At 43.0% G+C, this 20,168-nt stretch overlaps 2 protein-coding genes across 5 annotated transcripts in view; one reads left to right on the forward strand and one right to left on the reverse strand.

The window, feature by feature from the left end:
• PPFIBP1 (PPFIA binding protein 1) overlaps positions 1 to 20,168 on the forward strand; it is a 183,585-nt gene that overhangs the window by 65,013 nt on the left and 98,404 nt on the right. The window lies entirely within an intron of this gene.
• On the reverse strand, positions 12,714 to 14,408 carry LOC308625062 (uncharacterized protein C12orf71 homolog; the record flags this gene model as incomplete). Its single annotated transcript, XM_081248950.1, is given in 4 exon segments — positions 12,714 to 13,019; positions 13,394 to 13,440; positions 13,443 to 13,845; positions 13,847 to 14,408. Coding segments are annotated over 4 exon segments (1,056 nt in total). The 5' UTR covers positions 14,147 to 14,408.

Raw genomic sequence — 20,168 nt, forward strand, 5'->3', positions numbered from 1 at the left:
CCTTTCAGAGGCCTTTTAGCCAGATTGTTGGAGTTGTCAAAAAACTAAGTATCAAGCAGGAAATAGGTGGTCTTCAAGGAGTATCAGACTTTAAGCATAAAGTTTTCACCCAAGAGAAGATGGTGATACCAAAACACCCATTTATGTTGACCTTCTTTGTGAGACTGTGTCTAAGTGACTTTACAGGGACAGGAAATACCAACTAATTCTACTGAAGTGTTACAGGACCCAGAAAGTAATTTGTTTTTTTATTTTTTTGTCTTTAAAAAAAAATTGAAATACATTTGACATACAATATTACGTTAGTTTCAGGTATATTACAAAATGGTTTGACATTTGCATATGTTATGAAGTGATCACCATCATAAGCCTAATAAACATTGATCCCTGTACAAAGTTATTATAATAATATTGACCATATTCCTTATGCTGTATATATTATGCTGTATAATACTGACCATATTCCCCATGACTTGTTTGTTATACAACTGGAGGTTTGTACCTCTTAATCCCCTTCACCTATTTCACCCACCTCCACATCACCCTCCCTTCTGGCAACCACCTATTTGTTCTCTGAATCTATGAGTCTGTTTTCATTTTATTCTGTTTGTTTGTTGTTTAGGTTGGACATGTGAGTGAGATCATGCAGTATGTGTCTTTCTCTGTCTGACTTAGTTCACTTAGCAGAAAGTGATTTCTGTTTCCTCCCTCTGTGGCATTCCTGAATCCTCAGGAGGTAGAGCTGAGAAAAACTCAGTGTGTTCTCTGCACTCTTGACCTGACAGAAGGCAGCTGATTCTTGTTTGTTGCAGTAGTGACATTCTGTAAAGTCACCAAAATGCTGAATTAGTGCCTACGGAACCATTGCTCCTAGGGGATTCACAGGCTTAGGTTCCTGTGAGCTTCTGTCACAGCGTCTTCACAACTGACCAATACATAACCTTGCTTCCATTTAAAGGGACCTTATTTAATGGTGCTGATACATTAACATTGAATTCCCGATGAACAGCACGATAACTCATGCTTGAACTAAGCTTACCTAACACATGCATTTTCTCCACAGGGCACCTCACAGCCTTCTTGCATTCAGAAACACTAAACAGCACTTCAGCCTCATGCTTGGGGACCATTTTAAACACTGAAATCACCAACCAGAAGCACAGAAATATGAAAAACATGGCACAGGATAGACCATGAAAAGGACACTTATTTATAGTAGGAGAGCTAAGCTGAAATGAGAAGGCAGAGCATTGCCTTGTTTGACCTCAGCTGGGACCATGCACACGGGCACTCAAATTTTTTGCCACTCTGTACATGGCCATGAACAACTGCAAAAGTGCCACTGATACTGATGTTGGGGTTACAAATAAATTTTAGTGAGTGGGCAGTTTCACAGACATCTACTGTATAACATAAGCAAAGTAATCCCAGACATTGTAGCAGGAACCCTCCTCAGCCCAGCTATACAGTTCATGTAGAAAGCCAATCATTTAAGGTAAAAATGAGTTACAAGTTACTATTGTGACCAATATCCAGAACACATTTTTAGACAGCTTCATATAAGATGAAGGCCAATTAGTAATTCCTTTTGTTGAATAAATGACAGTTAACACTTCTGCCCTCACTTTGAACATCTGTAGAATAGGAACAACATCTTGTGTATCCCCATGTCCTTGGTATGAAGGGTAATAATGGCCAACACATAGTGGGACCTCAGCAAGTGAATGAATAATAAATAAAGGAATGACAGAATGAGCCAGGAGAAATCTGCTCCCTGGTGCCTGGGCACTTGAGGGCACAATATGAATCTGATGTATCTTTGCAACTTAGATAATTTCCACTGTGTTCATTAAATGAACTCAAGTAAATGCTTACTCACTGTCAAGAGAGAGTAATGTCAGAGCCAGTGTAGCCTGGAGGGTATTGCAGCTGGGCCTGAGGATGGAACAGGAGGACCACCAAACGTTTTGAGAAAACTACTTAAGGGCTGGAACTGCACTGGACTCTTTCTTCCATCTCACCATGGAGCCTGGCAGGATTTTTTTCTCTAACATTCTTTTTTTTTTTTTTTTTTTGCGGTACGCGGGCCTCTCACTGTTGTGGCCTCTCCCGTTGCGGAGCACAGACTCCAGACGCGCAGGCTCAGTGGCCATGGCTCCGGGCCCAGCCGCTCCGCAGCATGTGGGATCTTCCCGGACCGGGGCACGAACCCATATCCCCTGCATCAGCAGGCGGACTCTCAACCACCGCGCCACCAGGGAAGCCCCCTCTAACATTCTTGATACCAACTTCTCTCCACTTCAGCCCCACTCCCACACTGCTGTTATTAGAAACTCCTCTCTAGAACATAGATTTGTTCATCTCAACCTCTTGCTTCAAAAACTCCATTCTCCCCATAAGAAACAATTCAAAGCTCCGTAGTGACCTGGCTCCATCCCTGCACCTCAGACTTCAATCTCTTACCCATCGCGCTGAAGTACATCCTGTGCTCAAGCTAAACTGGACTCATCACTGGATCCCAAGCATGCCTTTTAGGACTTGTGGCCATTGCATAGACTGTCCCCTCTGCCAGTGTTGTCTGCTCCTTCGCCCAGCTCTTCCTTTCAGCTCTAGCTCAAATTACAGCCCCTGTGCTACGTCTGGCAAGATGCCTGTCTCTCCCCAGGTGTGAGCTCTGCAGAGGAAGGGTCTGTGATACTCACCTTTGTGCACAGCCTCTAGCATGTTAATGTCAGTAAACGTATTTGAATGAGTGAATGCATCTAAACATTATCTAGAGGAAATAAGAAGGCTTAAAACGTCTTTTTAAACAAAAAAGAGAGGATAGACTATCAGTTTCTACTAAGGCAAGTAGAAAGCTGTGGCTGCCCTTTTGTTAAGTAGCTTTGTCTGTTGTACAAAACTGAGCTTTTCCACTCAGGAAACACCTACACTGTGCCACACTCCCTGGCCCCCAATATAAACATCCAGGGACTAGACTTAATTAAAGTAGAAGCTAGTGAAATTTTATGTGAGAGGAAATGACATTCAATTTCAGATATTATCTGTTTCAATTATTTCCTGCAGATTAACGATTCATTTCACCAAGTATTTATCGTGGAGCTACTATGTACAAGAAACTGGGCCAGGGGCTTTGGAGTGTGAAAAGATAAGCAGAACACAGGGGCTTTTGTCTAGTGGGAGAGAAAGTTGTGGAAGTGCATTTCTGTAAAACAGGATAAAATGTACACTTAGCTGCAGTTAGAGCCATGGTTAGGACAAAGGAAGGAGAAACTTACTTCCAACCTGCTCAGTTCCATAGAAGAGCTTGGATCTAACCTGAGCCTTGAAGGGTGCAGTTGGGAGTAGGTAGGTGGCAAGGCAGATGGAAGGAGTAGTAGCATGGTTAGGGCAGTTCCAAGGGGAGGGAACAGTATAAGCAGAGGCACTGAGGCAGGAAAGTACAGGGAGCAGCAGCAGGGGACAAGTACTGCAGGGAGCATGGGGGCGAGGGTGGAGGATTGTTAAATAAGACTGGGAAGGCACATCATAATCTGATGGAGGGAAATGTAATGGCAGTTTGCTTGGAATTAATTCTGTGGTCATTAGGAGCCATGCAAATTTTCAAAGCAGAGGAGGTATATGACAGGAAGGGCAGTGGCTAAAAATTACAAGCTTTTACTAGGTGTCAGACACTTTTACTAAATCCTCACCATAGCAATTTGAAGTTAGTACTATTATGGGGTCGGCCGAAAGGTTCATCCGGATTTTTCCGTAAGATGGCTCTAGTAGCGCTTAGTTGTCTTTAACTTCATTCAAAACAATTTTGTTAGATTGCATGTGACAGCTGTCATATCAGCGTGCATTAAAAAAAAGACATCAAGGGCTTCCCTGGTGGCGCAGTGGTTGAGAGTCCGCCTGCCGATGCAGGGGACACGGGTTCGTGCCCCGGTCCAGGAAGATCCCACATATGTTGTGGAGCGGCTGGGCCCGTGAGCCATGGCCGCTGGGCCTGCGCGTCCGGAGCCTGTGCTCCGCAACGGGAGAGGCCACAACAGTGAGAGGCCCGCGTACCACAAAAACAAACAAACAAACAAAATAAAATTAAAATGAAAAAGACATCCAAATTGGTGATTTTTTTTTTTTTTTTTTTTTTTTTTTGCGGTACGTGAGCCTCTCACTGTTGTGGCCTCTCCCGTTGAGGAGCACAGGCTCCGGACGCGCAGGCCCAGCGGCCATGGCTCACGGGCCCAGCCGCTCCGCGGCATGTGGGATCTTCCCGGACCTGGGCACGAACCCATGTACCCTGCATTGGCAGGCGGACTCTCAACCACTGTACCACCAGGGAAGCCCAAAATTGGTGAATTTTTGTGTAGCCATTTTAATATTGACGATGGAGGAAAAACGCAACATTTTTGTCATATTATGCTTTATTATTTCAAAAAAGGTAAAAACGCAACTGAAACGCAAAAAAATAAGATTTGTGCAGTGTGTGAAGGTTCTGTGACTGATCGAACCGGTCAGAAGTGGTTTGTGAAGTCTTCTGCTGGACATTTCTCGCTGGACAATGCTCCATGGTTGGGTAGACCAGTTGAAGTTGCTAGCGATCAAATGGAGACATTAATGGAGAACAATCAGCGTTGCACCACGTGGGAGATAGCTGACATAGTGAAAATATCCAAATCAAGTGGTGAAAATCATTTGCACCAGCTTGGTTATGTTCGTCTCTTTGATGTGTGGGTTCCACATAAGTTAAGTGAAAAAAATCTTCTTGACCATATTTCCGCATGCGATTCTCTAAATGTAACAGAAACGTTCCATTTTTATTTTTATTTCATTTTACTTTTATTTATTTATTTTTTATATTTGGCTGCATCGGGTCTTAGTTGTGGCATGGGGGATCTTTCGCTGTGGCGTGTAGGCTTCTCTTTAGTTGTGGCGTGAGGGCTTTTCTCTAGTTGTGGCATGCAGGTTTTTCTCTCTCTGGTTGTGGCATGCGGGCTCCAGTGTGCATGGGCTTGTAGGTTTTGGCACACAGGCTCTCTAGTTGAGGCGCCTGGGCTCAGTAGCTGTGGTGCATGGGCCTAGTTGCTCTGCGGCATGTGGGATCTTAGTTCCCCAACCAGGGATTGAACCCGCATCCCCTACATTGGAAGGTTGATTCTTTACCACTGGACCACCAGGGAAGTCCCTCCATTTTTAAAAGAAATTGTGACGGGTGATGAAAAATGGATACTGTACAATAATGTGTAACGGAAGAGATCGTGGGGCAAGCGAAATGAATCACCACCAGCCAACACCAAAAGCCGGTCTTCATCCAAAGAAGATGATATTGTGTATATGGTGGGATTGGAAGGGAATCCTCTATTATGAGCTCCTTCCGGAAAACCAAACGATTAATTCCAACAAGTACCGCTCCCAGTTAGACCAACTGCAAGCAGCACTTGATGAAAAGCATCCGGAATTAGTCAACAGAAAACGTATAATCTTCCATCAGGTTAACGCAAGACCGCATGTTTCTTTGATGACCAGGCAAAAACTGTTACAGCTTGGCAGGGAAGTTCTGATTCATCTGCCATATTCACCAAACATTGCACCTTTGGATTTCCATTTATTTAGGTCTGTACAAAATTCTCTTAATGGAAAAAAATTCAATTCTCTCGAAGACTGTAAAAGGCACCTGGAACAATTCTTTGCTCAAAAAGATAAAAAGTTTTGGGAAGATGGGATTATGGAGTTACCTGAAAAATGGCAGAAGGTAGTGGAACAAAAGGGTGAATACGTTATTCACTAAAGTTCTTGGTGGGACTTCCCTGGTGGCGCAGCAGTTAAGAATCCGCCTGCCAATGCAGGGGACATGGGTTCAACCCCTAGTCTGGGAAGATCCCACATGCTACGGAGCAACTAAGCCTGTGAGCCACAACTACCGAGCCTGCGCTCCAGAGCCCGCAAGCCACAACTACTGAGCCCACATGCCTAGAACCCGTGCTCTGCAGCAAGAGAAGCCACTGCAATGAGAAGCCTGCGCACCACGACAAACAGTAGCCCCTGCTCACCGCAACTAGAGAAAGCCCTAGCGCAGCAACAAAGACCCAATGCAACCAAAACTAACTAACTAAATAAATAAATAAAATTTAAAAAAAAGTTTTAAAAACCGTCTATTCTACAATAAATAAATAAATAAATAAAGTTCTTGGTGAAAATGAAAAATGTGTCTTCTATTTTTACTTAAAAACCGAAGGCACTTTTTGGCCAACCCAATAGCATCACATTTTAAAGATCAAATGGAAAGCCCAGAGAGCTTAAGCAACTTCCCCAGGATCCACTGCAAATAAGCAGTGGACCTGGGATTTGAAGCCAGGAAGTTTTATTTAAGAACTTGGGTTTTGAATCTGGGATTAAAGCATAGGATTCAGAGAGTCTGTGAACTTTCTGAATTGTTTGCAAAGTGTTTAGTATATATGAATGTGTGCATTTGTTTAAGAGAAAATCTGTAGCTTTAATCATATAAAAGGCATGCTCCATAAAAGGTTAAAAAGGACTATGGTAGTACCCTCTTCTCTCAAAAGTCCCTCAGGATGTTCAATGCATTATATGGTGACTTTAGGCTTATGCTACTTCTTAGGTTGGAAGAAGCAGAACAATCTAGTACCACTCAAAATAAAAGGAAATGTCAAAACAATTTGTAGGAATTGTTAGTATTGTAAGTGGCAAACTGTTCTTGATTTGTGAGAAGCATAGAAAATGCCCAAGAAGTTCTTTTTGAAAGTAAATGTGAGATATCCAGGCCTTGAAAACTGTGGATAGTTTGAGGGCAGAGACCCTGGCTCTGCATTGGGCAAAATTACTCTTACAAAAGCTAAATAAACTCCTGAAATTTGAAATGTTTTTTTAAAAGTGCTTAGATGCTAATCTTCTTTCAACTGCACTAATTTGTCTTTTTACAGTTAGAGGGACTTAGGGGATGAATATTTATTAACCCATGAGACTGAAAATTCCTTAAACCCAGTGGTAAATCCAAAGGCAGGTGCCAGGATGAATGAATCCAGATTAAAGAATTGCCCAGTTTATACCACTTGAGAAATCAGATTAATTCCTAAGTTTTGTTTAGAGTAAAAATTTTAATGCTTTAAATATGTACATCTTTAAGACGTTACTATCACACAAGAATAGCAAATACAATATTTTAGTAGCAGAGATCTGGATTCCCTACTTACTGGAGTTTTTCTTAACAATTTCCCCATCTTTGTTTTCTCATTTTCTCTCCATTTTGTGTTTTTTTCTTGGACTGTTTCGAAGGGCTTAATATACAGTCCCCATTCAGACTTGTCCAACTGTTAAAAAATACCTTTTATGGTAGTTTTGTAGATTTGAAAGATTCCGTAAGGATGGTAAATAGCAATTGGTTGTCATATCTCTTTAGTCTTTTTTTTTTTTTTTGCGGTACGCGGGCCTCTCACTGTTGTGGCCTCTCCCGTTGCAGAGCACAGTCTCCGGTAGCGCAGGCTCAGCAGCCATGGCTCACGGGCCCAGCCGCTCCGCAGCATGTGAGATCTTCCTGGACCGGGGCATGAACCCACGTCCCCTGAATCGGCAGGCAGACTCTCAACCACTGCGCCACCAGGGAAGCCCTAGTCTCTCTCTTTTTTTTTTTTTTTTTGCGGTACACGGGCCTCTCACTATTGCGGCCTCTCCTGTTGCGGAGCACAGGCTCCGGACGCGAAGGCTAAGCGGCCATGGCTCACGGGCGTAGCCGCTCCCATGTGGGGTCCTCCCGGACCGGGGCACGAACCCATGTCCCCTGCATCAGCAGGTGGACTCTCAATCACTGCGCCACCAGGGAAGCCCCCTAATCGCTTTTTAGAACTATCTTGTCTCCCTGCTTTTTTTGTTTTCTCTTATTTTTCATTTCATGACATTAACATGTTTGGAAAGTGAGATAGTTGTCTAGAAGTATGTCTTTTAATCTGGGTTCATCCATTGGTTTCCTAGTGATTAAATTTAGATTAAACATTGCTAGCAAAAATACACTGCTTCTCTTTAGAACGTACAGGATGGTGGTTAGGCTAAATTTAATCATTGGATTAAGTTGGTGTTCACTGGACCTCTCCATTGTAAAGGTACCTAATCCCTTAATCACTAATAAGTCATCTGTGGGGTAATTCTTGGGGACCATGTGCATATCTTGTTCCTCGACAGTCAGTTATTCACCCAATGGTTTTCACATTCATCTTTGATCCTTATGTGAATCAGTTACTATGTTGGTGGTTGCAATATGGTACTAACTGAATTTTTGAAAGTCACTTTACTGGAGAAACATTCTCCTTCTCATTCCCATCCCTATTTGGGAAAAATCTAGGCCCCAAAGACAGATGGCAGAGGAGTTGACGAAAGGGAAACTTGTAAGCAACTCTACAAAAATATATTAATATTTTAAATGTCTGCAGTGTTTTCTTTGTGAGTGGGTGTATAGTAAAGTTCTAGGAGAGAGAGAGAGAGAGAGTGTGTCTTTTAGTTTCGGGGATTTGCCCTTAAAATAATAAATCCTTAAGATTTATTAAGGATTTATGATGCAGATGAGGAAAAACAAAGTAATTTGCCATTCTGATTTCCTTCTAGACTGAGAGAATTCAATAATCATGAGACGAATTTTCATTCAACCCAGCCACAATCTGAAAAGATATTGATGTTTGCCCTCCGATTTGAAAACACTCAATGATTCTTTATAAAGCATGTTAGATTGAAATCAAATGGGCATCAAAACCATGAAATTCCTATAAAAGTTGGGATAGTAAACAGAAATTGTGTAGTGGGGGGGGGATTCTTGATCTAGGCTTATAATTCTTTTAAGATTTATCCTAAGGCTTTTATACCTGCCTTGCTCATGACTGACTCACTCAGTGACTCAGTGTTATCTGATGAGGATCTTATTTCACTTTTGAAAGCAGAGTGTTGTTCTCTTTGTTGCGGTGGTAAGGGGTAGCAGGAAAAGATTGACTCTGGGCAGTGCAGTTGAGAACTCCCCCCATCCATCTTGAGATTAGAGAGTACCCGGCATGCAGTATCAGTTCTCCTGCTTGCAATTCATAATGAAAAGACCTATTTTTGAAGCATGTAACTATCCCTCCTGCCTAAACAAAACTATTCTTAAATATAGGGGTAATTATCAGCACTCTCTATGAATTCATTTATAATTTGCTTTATTTTTCTTTTCATTGTTTTTTTAAGAGGATCTTGGACACTATTTTTGTGACCAGGTAGACCTTGGACTCCTGCATCCTTTTGAGCCATGAATTTTCACATTATGTTCTTTAAGTCTGGAAAAATGACTTGTCCATATTTTGCTGGTATAGTATGATCACACACTTATTTCTCTCATTGAGATCTTGCTGAGTGAAAAATTCGTGTGGCATGAGATGGTCTATAAAATTTACATTAACCTATCCCAATTCTGTGTTTGGAGACAGCTGAATACTCCGTGCATTTGTTTGATAATTTCTTACCCTGCATGCTGGCTTACATTATGGTGTTGTTATAGATTCCAGAATATGAATATTTAAGGCAAAACCTCACTAATTCAAGCATCTGAACTTTATGGTTCTCAAGGTTGAGCAATTCACTTGAAGGAATTAGACTGGCATGTGCCCGGCAAGCGCAGTCATTCTCCTAGAATCTTGAGGTTTCTGCAAAGCTAGAGTCTCTCCATGGCCACGCCCAGTTTGCTGTCAGTCCACTTGGTGTGTAGTGGCCTCCACCAGCCCTTTGGACATGACACAGAGCAGAGAACCTGGTCCTAGGTTGGCATGTATTTAAGAGCTTCATAGCATATTTGACACTGTAATAAATGAGGAGGTACTGAAATAGTTCCTATTTTCAAACACTTTGACTCACTTTCTAAGATGTAGCACAACAACCCCAAGAAATATTTAGCATTCCAATTCTTTATAAAAAATATTTATTACAAAGGCTTGTAAAGTGCATTGCTTGAATCGTAGAGGTGGGTTCATACTTGTCAAACAGGTTTATACAACACTGAAAAATAAACACAAATATGTCAGAAACCTTACAAATCAACAGGGCTTCTTATTCAGTGTGGGCAATCTTAAAGTGAGTTTTTGGGTGAGTTTTTCTTAGAGGTTGACTTAATTACTAGAGAAAGAATTGAGCAAGGAACAAGACTGGTTACAAGCGCCATGACGGTAGGAGATGTCATCTTTCTTTTAGGCGTATCATGGTGTCTGGTTAAAGCAACAGTAAGGCTCCATGTATATTTGTTGAATTAAAATTTCAAATTAGTTGCTAAATTCCTCTGGTCTTAGGTTTCTCAATCAAGGTCAAGCCACCTCACTTGACTTTTCACAGATTGCCATTTTCTCTTCTTCCTGTCTCCCCACTAACTCTCTTTTGCTGCTCTTAACCCTGCTGGCCAGTGACTTTTGACTTAAGGAATAGCAACTCTAAGCTGTTGTATTTCATTTTTAAAGAAAATTATGTAGGAAAAAAGAGAAATAGGACATATTCAAATCATTAAAAAAGATTATATAGAGACAGAGAGATCACTCTGTACCAAACACTGTGTTAAGATCTTGCAGTGAAAAGGAACTGAGACCTGGTGCTTGCCCTCAAGAGGTCGGAGTCTGTTGGTTAAATAGTCATATCAAGAGAGCTGAAAAGTACAAGTCATGGTTTGAGGGTAGGGACTGGGGGACAGCTTAAGTAAAGTTGACCATGTCAACTGGAAGAATCAGTCTTGGCCTCATAGCAGCCCTAGAGCAGGGTCTTTAAGGATGAGTGCCCCAGGCAATGTGGACTTGAGAAGGCATTGGGGGAATTCTCCAGGGAATGGAGAAGGTAATTCCTATGTTTGTGTATTGGCTCTTATGAGAAGCAAGACAGTTGTTCTATTGGGGAATTTGGAGAGTATAGATTAAAAGAAGAGCTGGGAGAAGAAAAGGGCAGGCACTGTGAATGCTAGTCGATGTGGTGGATATGCCATGGCTTGGGAAGGAGGGGCAAAGGTTGCATCTGGAAGGAGGTGAATGAAAGTCATGGAACGGGTAGGGTAATGGGACTCAAAGTCTTGGTGAAGTCAAAGAGCAGCTGAAGGTGGCGGAGGGCATACACGTGAGCTAGTTGAATGGGAGGTGGATAAAGTGAGGAGTCTGGCTGTGCAGAGATTCAGGGTGTGACCATGAACATATACTGCTAAGAAGGCCCTGCTCTTTGATTCCTTCCTTCCCATGGTGCTGTCTTTCCTGGGACAATATCCTCCCCAGTGTCTCTCATGTATAACCAGCCAGGATCGCACACCTTAACTCCACGCCAGTTTCTAAAGTCCTCCACCTTAAACTAACCACATTTGTGACTCAAGCAACCTCATATATGAAACCTTGTAAAATCAACCTCCCCATGTTGAATTGATTCTTGTTTAGTAGTCAGTATGGACCATGTACAGACTATTGTATTACCCGCCATAACCCTTTATAGTCATATGTTTACATGGCTTTATCTCTTAAATAATAAGCCAGCTGGAGCTCAAAGATTGAATTTGTTTTTGCTTTGTTTTTTGTAAGCTAGAAAATTATCTTGTGCTCCTATGTGCTACATTTTATGGAAGGAAGGACAAAAGAGAGGAAGGAAGAGATAAAGAAATTAAAGTTGTGGAAAGGAAGGAATTTGAAACCAACGAATCATATGAACTCTGAAGGTCCTATAGGGTGGTGGCAAAAGCTGAAGGAGGGCTCTTGAGTAAGCCTGAGGGTGCATAAGGAGGATGGTGGTGGTACCCGGGAGGTGAGGTCACAACAATAATAGCACTTTTTAGCAAAAGTGTGATTACAGCCTTCCTCAAAGAAGGTGACGTTTATTGGAAAGTTTAGTGACCATTGTAAAGGAATTTCAGGCGGCACAGTGGGGAATGGACTGGGAGGGAACTTGGTTGAGTCCAGATCTGCTGAAACCCGTAACGTTTTGTAAATATTGCTTCTGTGTGGGAAATATTTCAATGAGAATTGACTCTTCAGCTCTCACTCTTGGATGTTCCTTGGATCAGGGCTTCTGGGGATATCCTCAGGAGAATGAATAATAGCAATAACATTAGTAATGATATTATTCAAGTGCTTGCATTATCTCATTAATTCTCACAACAACCTTATGAAGTCTGTATTATTACCTTCCCCATCTTATGAATGAGGAAAGTTAGGCATTCCCAATCCTCGCACTCCTCCTAAGTGGGCTACTTATTCTAGCCAAGGCAAGGTGTACTAGAACCAGTCAGGTCTTCTGGGAACATCAGATCCGCCGCCTTGAACGCCTGAAACTGCCAATTGAACTTAGCTTCCTCAGGGACTTGGTATCCTCTGCCACTTGCTTGAGTCCTGCAGGTTCAACCAAAGCCGTCCTGCCATGTTGGGTATTTGATGGGTTGACTGCTGCCTTCTGAAAGTGGGGATTTGGATGAATGATAAAACAGGTTAAAATATATAAAGTGAAATAGAGTCAAATACAGAAAGAAGTGGGGAGAGGAGGGAAAAAGAATGCCTTCAAGTTAGGAAGGATGATAATACTGAAACTTCCCAGAGAATATATTTCCGTCTTTGGACCAACATATAAACTTTCAGCCTGAGCCAACATCTTGAGCTGGGAGCGGAAGACATGGATAACAAGAATATGTATTTTGTTTATTGGGAAAAAAATAGCTCATGGGGTTTGTAGAATAGGGGCTATCAAAAAGTTTAAAAATCTGGCGATATGGGGTGTCCTAATTCAAGGGATTCTTGAGGTTGGTTTCTCTTGCTTCTGTGAGAGAGTCGTTTCTTTTGTGCTAGCTGATTGGGGCTCTCAGTGGCCTTCTCGGGGTGCTCTCTCCCCCCAAATGAAGAGAGGACTTGGTGCCTTAACCAGCGGAAGATCCACCCGAAGTTCAGACAGGAGAGGGCTTGTGTGCTGGAGTGAGTGTCCTCCTTCTCTTGCGGACCTGATGAGATTGAGGAGGTCTCAGCAATACTTGTCCTTTGGCTGCCAGTGACCTGGCTTATTATCTGCCAAGAAACTGAGTTTTAGATATTGTGTAACCTAGACAACAGTGGGGTCAATATTTATCCATTTATGGAGCTCAAATCCTTTAACCAAAAATAACCCAACTATACATGCACAGTTTCAGTACTCATTAATACTTACACACACACACACACACACACACACACACACACATACACATGCACACCTATTTTGGTCATAATTGTTGGCTTTTTCTTTACTTTCCTACCCTCTTCTCTGCCTTGGTGCTCCTCAGTATTTTCCCTTCAACTCCACTCTGACCCTTTTAGAGCAGGTAGTAATTCTCTGTGCATTGCCACCTGGCCCCTCCGCCAGGCCTGTCCCCTGCTTGCCTGTGAGGCACCTCTGTGCTCACTTCAGCAAGCTCATGTTTCTGAAGCCTTGGAGGAATCTGTGGAAACGGATGACATCTTCATTTTCTGATGGGTTGAACTTGGCCAAGTGTTGACAGCTCTCATGTTCTTGATGACTAACCTGAGCCATACCTGGAGGGGAGCTGCTAGACAGCTGAGAGTCTTCCTCCTGAATAGATTCATGGAACACACAGTCCTCATCGTCATCATCTTTCTGGTTCTCTAGAAATTTCTCAAGCTTTTGCACAAGACCATCCAGTTTGCTGAGAGTCAGTTGTGTCTTCTCTTTGGGATACTTGTCTATCCACTGGTTGTCTCCACTTAGGTCCCAATTAGCCATCAGGTCTGAATTCTTAGAGGCCACGTCAACATCCCAGGCCAGGGTGATGCTTAGTTTGCAAAACTGCTCTGGGTCATCCTGTATTTGGTCTCGTCTCCCCAGGAGTCTGTCTCCCTATGTTTTCAGTCCGCCATGTCCCTTGGATAGGAGGGACAAAGTGGCTTGAAGGACCTTCAGAAGATGTGTCTTCACAGGAGATGATGTTCTCATAGGAAAAGTTGTCCTCACAGGGGAAATAGCCCACAGAGAGACTCAGGTTTGATTCGGAGCTGCTGGAGAATGAGTGTGCCATGGAGTTCAAAGGCGCAAATCTCAGGTCTCCCTCATGCCAGGGATCTTCAAAAGAAAGAAAAAATAAGTGGGATTGGGGAAAAGAAGAAGGTAATAACGGTACGTACGCAATAACGCTATGCATTTCTTTTTCTATTTGGAGCTATCGCATTCTGATAGAAGTTCATCCTGCTTTGCAACCTGCAGTGAAGAATGGAAGAGGCAGCCCTCTCCCTTTCAAAACCTGTTCTATACGACCCTCTCTGCTAAGCACCTTCACCGGATGCCTCACATCATCTGTTACTACAGTTGAAAGAACTTGTATCATAAAAGAAAAAAATCATCATGGTATAAAATTTGAAAAATATAAAAAAGTATAAAGATCAAAATACATATGCCTGTGATTCCCCCTGTCCAGAGATAATGATAATCATCATGAAAACATTTTTCTGGACTCCCTTATAATCTCTTCTTTTTCTTTATATTTATACATAGGTATGTAGGTACGTAGGTGTGTATATGTACAGTCACATCACATATATATGTCGGTATGAAAGTCACATTGGTTGAAACTGAAATTATTATATTTTATGGCACAACCTACAATAAACATATATATGGCTATTCTGTCACTTTTTACCACTTTCTTTTTTTTTTTTTTTTTTTTTTTTTTCTTTTTGCGGTATGCGGGCCTCTCACTGTTGTGGCCTCTCCCGTTGCGGAGCACAGGCTCCGGATGCGCAGGCCCAGCGGCCATGGCTCACGGGCCCAGCCGCTCCGCGGCATATGGGATCCTCCCAGACCGGGGCACGAACCCGTATCCCCTGCATCGGCAGGCGGACTCTCAACCACTGCGCCACCAGGGAGGCCCTTACCACTTTCTTATTAATGACCATTAGTAGTTATTGTTCTTAATAGATAAATCTGCAGTAAACTCCCTTGTTAGTCTTTGTCTCTCTTTATATTCTTAAATGTGGGTTACCAAATTGCTTCCCAGAAAGGTTATAGCCATTTAGATGCCCATCCTCCCACCATCTGATGGCACTTTTTTTTTTTTTTTTTTGCGGTACGCGGGCCTCTCACTGTTGTGGCCTCTCCCGTCGCGGAGCACAGGCTCCGGACGCGCAGGCTCAGCGGCCATGGCTCACGGGCCCAGCCGCTCCGCGGCACGTGGGATCCTCCCGGACCGGGGCACGAACCCGTGCCCCCTGCATCGGCAGGCGGACTCCCAACCACTGCGCCACCAGGGAAGCCCTGATGGCACTTTTTAGTGCAGCTTTTTCTGTGGTGCCCCAGTAAGTAACTGGGGCGGAGGGTAAGAATACTCACACGCGTGCCCGCACATGTTGTGGGCTCTGCAGTGCTCTGCTCTGGTGGCTGCCCACGTGAACACGGTGCTGCCAACTCCTGAGCCATAAACCCGGGGAGGTGAAAAATCCTTCAGATCCTGAGTCTCAGTGGCTAAAAGTCCAACTGCCAGAAGTCTGTGTTCTGGCACTGTTGGTTACCACGGCAACACAAGGACCCAAATTATAGTCCAAAATGTGGGAAGAGAGAAAAAACGGATAGAAAGCTACAGTAGCCAGTGCCTTGCTCCCAAAATATCCTGTATCCATATCATCCCTGCTGACGAGGATCCCTCTCGAGGGCAGGAGGACAAATGCCATGGCGGTTACTTCCCTCTTGTCGTGTGGGTGTCCAGGATAGTTCCTGTCTAGAGGGAATTTAGAGCCTATTTGGGGAAACGGACATAAACAGCCTCTTATAGGACAGAATGGTAAGTGCAGCAACAGAACTTAAAAATAACGTCATGGGAGAATGGAAGAAGGCGCCTTGTGCAGCCGGGCAGAGATGGGGGAGGGAGGGTCTGAAAAGTCTCCAAGAGCGGATTCCCTCTGATCTCAGTATTTAGGGGGGTGTGGAAGTTAGTGAGGTGGAAGGTGGGGAGGGGTTGGGGGAGAGGACCTTTCAGGCAGAGGGGACACGTGAGCAAGGATCCCCCAGGTGAGAAACAACCAGGAGTGTGGGGAGATCAAACAGGAGGAGGTAAACGGGGTCAGTGAGATGGTGGAAGGTCTTCCACCCCTGTTAGGGAACTTGGTTTTTATCCTGTAAGCCTATACGTGGATGGAAGTTTCATTTCTCAGGCATTCTTCCAGGTAATTCAAAGTATATTGGATACTCGACATGATTAAAACAAGCAAACAAAACAGAACTTCCAGTGCACTTGGCAGCATGAATGTTATCAGTTGGCTTTCATGAGAACGGAGTCAGTAGGTTTACACTGGGTTGAGGAATGGGTGGGAGGAGGCGAGGTGGGCACAGGGAACCTAGACCATACTTCAGCAGTGTCTGGATGAGAAAGTGAGAGGGGGGAGGCAGAGGCAAGGTTAGTTTCCGCACCCACCCCCCAAACACAAAAACGGTGCATGGTCAGTACAGGGGGAGAGTATCAAAACCTAAACGGTGCGCTGATGCTTTTGGAGAGAGTAAGGGTGGGATCCATGGCATGGACAGGGGGCTCGGTAGTAATAAAAGGAGTGTGTTATTTCCTGGTATTAGAAGGAAAACAGTGAAGATGGTTGTGGACAAGTTTGGAGGAATGCATCGTTGAGGACCTCTGTTTTGTACTTCGAGTGTCCCAGCTAGGCTTCTGCCTTATTCCTGAGATTGTCTGCACTGTTTGTTTGTTTTCTGTGCGCGGGCCTCTCACTGTTGTGGTCTCTCCCGTTGCGGAGCACAGGCTCCGGACGCGCAGGCTCAGCGGCCATGGCTCACGGGCCCAGCCGCTCCGCGGCATGTGGGATCTTCCCGGACCGGGGCACGAACCCGTGTCCCCTGCATCGGTGGGCGGACTCTCAACCACTGCGCCACCAGGGAAGCCCTGTCTGCACTGTTTTAAACTAGTTCTCTCACCTGGATCTCTGTCCTCGTTGTCCTTGTTTCCTTGTTCCCGATGTTGTCTCCTTTGACGGCCTCTTCCGTAACATGAGCTGCCTTGGTTTTTCTACAATTAGAGCTTTGCTTTTCCTTGCCGTCTTCCTCTAGGCGCCTCTGCTGCTCACCAAGTCCTGCCACCTCCCAGTCTACCCTTCCCTTCCCAATGGCATCATGGAATTATGTGGGATTGGTCAGGTCTCAGTGGGTACTTTGTAGGTGGGGAAGTAAATCGTTCACTGTCTGTTTCCAAATGTACAAATTCTGAGGACAAATGTGGGTCGTGTAGGATTGAAGGCTGTCAGTTGCAGAGACTAAACAAAAAATAACCTTTTCTAAGAGCAGAATCATCTTGGCAAATGTAGTTACAGCAACTGCCAGCCTGGTATAAACGGTGGGGCTATGGGGTACTGTTTTTCGGTCAATTCAGTGATTCTCAGGAAGGGAGTAGGGCTTCCACTCAGAGTTTCCAAGGAATGAAGTGTGTGTGTATTTGGAAGAAGCATGTTCTTTTTTTAAAAAATATTTTTTTCATCGGAGTGTAGTTGATTTACAATGTTGGAAAAGCATGTTCTTAAATTAACAATGCTTAGATATGCTTTTGGTCAGTTTTTTGAAAATTTCAAGTTTCAAACAGTATTAAAAGAAACCATACGGTTTTTATATTTATCCAAAAAGAAGCATGGATTTCAACACAAACACAAACACACACATCCAAAAAAGGAAAAAGCCAAGAAACACTGGTCCGACTTAAAAGAACCTCAACTCATTGGAATCTGTCAGTTGCGTAAAGATCTTTTTCAAATATTTTTCTGTCTTTGTTTCTATTTAAGAAGATTACATTTAAAGTTTTCTACGACTCTCAGTTTTTTTGCTGTTGTACCAGTTAAATTTCTAGGTTCTGTTAAATAAGATTGTTTTAGGTGAGTCTGTTTCAGGAGTTACGATGTCCTGATATAAGAAATAGGCAGAGTTGGAGTTGGGGAGACACCATCTGTACCCAACAGAGGCCACCTGGCAAGTGGCCACAGACTGCCACAAATCCCACGAGTGATTGGGGTTCTAGATTAATCCCAGCGGGTACAGGTCAGGAGCAACATGCTATGCTCCCTAGCATTTATTGGCCACTTACTACATGCCAGGTCCTATTTTAAGCACTTTACATGTGCTTATTGTTTAATCTTCACAGCAACCCAATCAGTTACGTATCGTTCGTTGCTCTGTTTTACAGACAAAGGAACCAAGGCATGAGCGGTTATATACCCCGCCCACCTCCCCCCTGAAAGATTCTTGGGAGAGTTGACTTAGGCCAAAATCAAACTTGTATTCTGGTTCCTTTAAAGAAACCCCTTTGAGTGGAACAGTGTGTTCTAAGTAAGTGGTCCGTAGAACTGGCCCAAAACAATGGCGTCCACATCTGGGGCAGGCTAAAATGAGATTTAAAGTAAATATTCAGCTTCCTCTTTGGCATCATGAGATCTGGATCCCTGTGCTCTGGCTTTTCATGAAAACTCTGTGACCTCCTCACAGAGCAGTGGGAGCCTAGAACAGGATTCATGAGTAGCTTTCTTCCCATGCAGCTGTAGTGAAGGTCAGAGGGAAGCTGTGTGCCATACCGTTACCCATGGAAATGGGACTAAACATAAACATTTAAGTAGAAAAGAACTATTTCTCAGCCAAAACTTCTAAAGTTTAGAGTGATCCTGAAGGTAAAGGAGCTTCACACAGGGGAAGCCTCAGAGAAAACTTCAAATTTTATTTATTTATACCATACTGCCATTTCTCTGTATATTCGCTCTCTATGTGTGTGTGTGTGTGTGTGTATGTACATACAATGAAATATATATATTTCATTTAAAATACAACTCAGGTAATGAAAGTCCCTGAAACTCACCTTTTCTCCTGCCCCAGAAAAAGGATAATCACTGTTAATTGTTTGATATATATTACCTAATTTGTTCAGATATTTTTTTCCTAAAGCAATATTGAAATAGCAACAACACACGCCATCTTTAGGATGCCATGCTGAGGAGCGCATTCAATTCTAAAAGATAACTTAGCTTTTACATCGAATAACAGATCAGGGGATTTGAGGTCCTCATTAACAATACCCCTTGTGTTAATTTCTTTCCTAGGGCCTTATCTTGACTTGGTGGGCTAGCTTTTCTTGGATCACAGGTATATTATCTAAATAGTATAGCTGGGCTTCCTTGGTGGCGCAGTGGTTGAGAGTCCGCCTGCCGATGCAGGGGACGCGGGTTTGTGCCCCGGTCCGGGAGGATCCCACGGGCCGCGGAGCGGCTGGGCCCGTGAGCCATGGCCGCTGGGCCTGTGCGTCCGGAGCTTGTGCTCCGCAACGGGAGAGGCCACAACAGTGAGAGGCCCGCGTACCGCAAAAAATAAATAAATAAATGAATAAATAAAAAAGATGTCATGAACCCTGTCATATAATACACTGAGGACACAACGTCATTTTTATGGTGATCTTGCCCAAAATGTATAATCACAGCCTAATCATGAGACAGTAACTGTCACAAACTGCAGAAGACTAAAGAGAAATAACAACTAAATGCACTGTGGGATTCTAGATAGGATTATAAGAGTAGGAAAAGGACATTAGTGGAAAACCTAGGGAGACTTCACTATGTTCTTTATTTTAGTTAATGGTATTGTACCAAAGTTAATTTTCTGGTCTGATTGTTGTAGTATGGTTGCATAAGATATTAACATTAGGGGGAGTGGGGTGAAAATATATGGATAATGTGTTTCTGACTTCTCTGTAAGTCTAAAATTAGGTCAAAATAAAAAAATTTTAAAAGAATACATAAAAGTATAGTAAATGATGTAACACACACCTATATACTTATAACTCAGTTTGGTCAAGTCTTAAATTTTGCCATATTTGATCCATTATTTTTTTGAAAAGAAATAAAACATTTTAGATAAAACTTAAGTCCCTTTATATCCCTTCCCTGATCCCCTTTTTTCCCTACTTCTCCCATGATTACGATCCTGAATTTGATGTTTATTTATCATGTGCTGCTATAATATGATTTTACATATTAATATATTGTTTTACCTTTGGAGACAAAAACCAATATAAATATAAATTTACTTAATACCACTGAACTGCACACTTAAAAATTGTTAAGATGGTAAATTTTTTGTTATGTGAATTTTGCCAAAGTGAAAGAAATTTTGGGGGAAAAAAAGGGTAAATGGACTACAGG

This window comes from Mesoplodon bidens (genome assembly GCF_964165515.1).
Source record: "Mesoplodon bidens genome assembly, chromosome: 11".
In the NCBI taxonomy this organism is placed as follows: Eukaryota; Metazoa; Chordata; class Mammalia; order Artiodactyla; family Ziphiidae; genus Mesoplodon; species Mesoplodon bidens.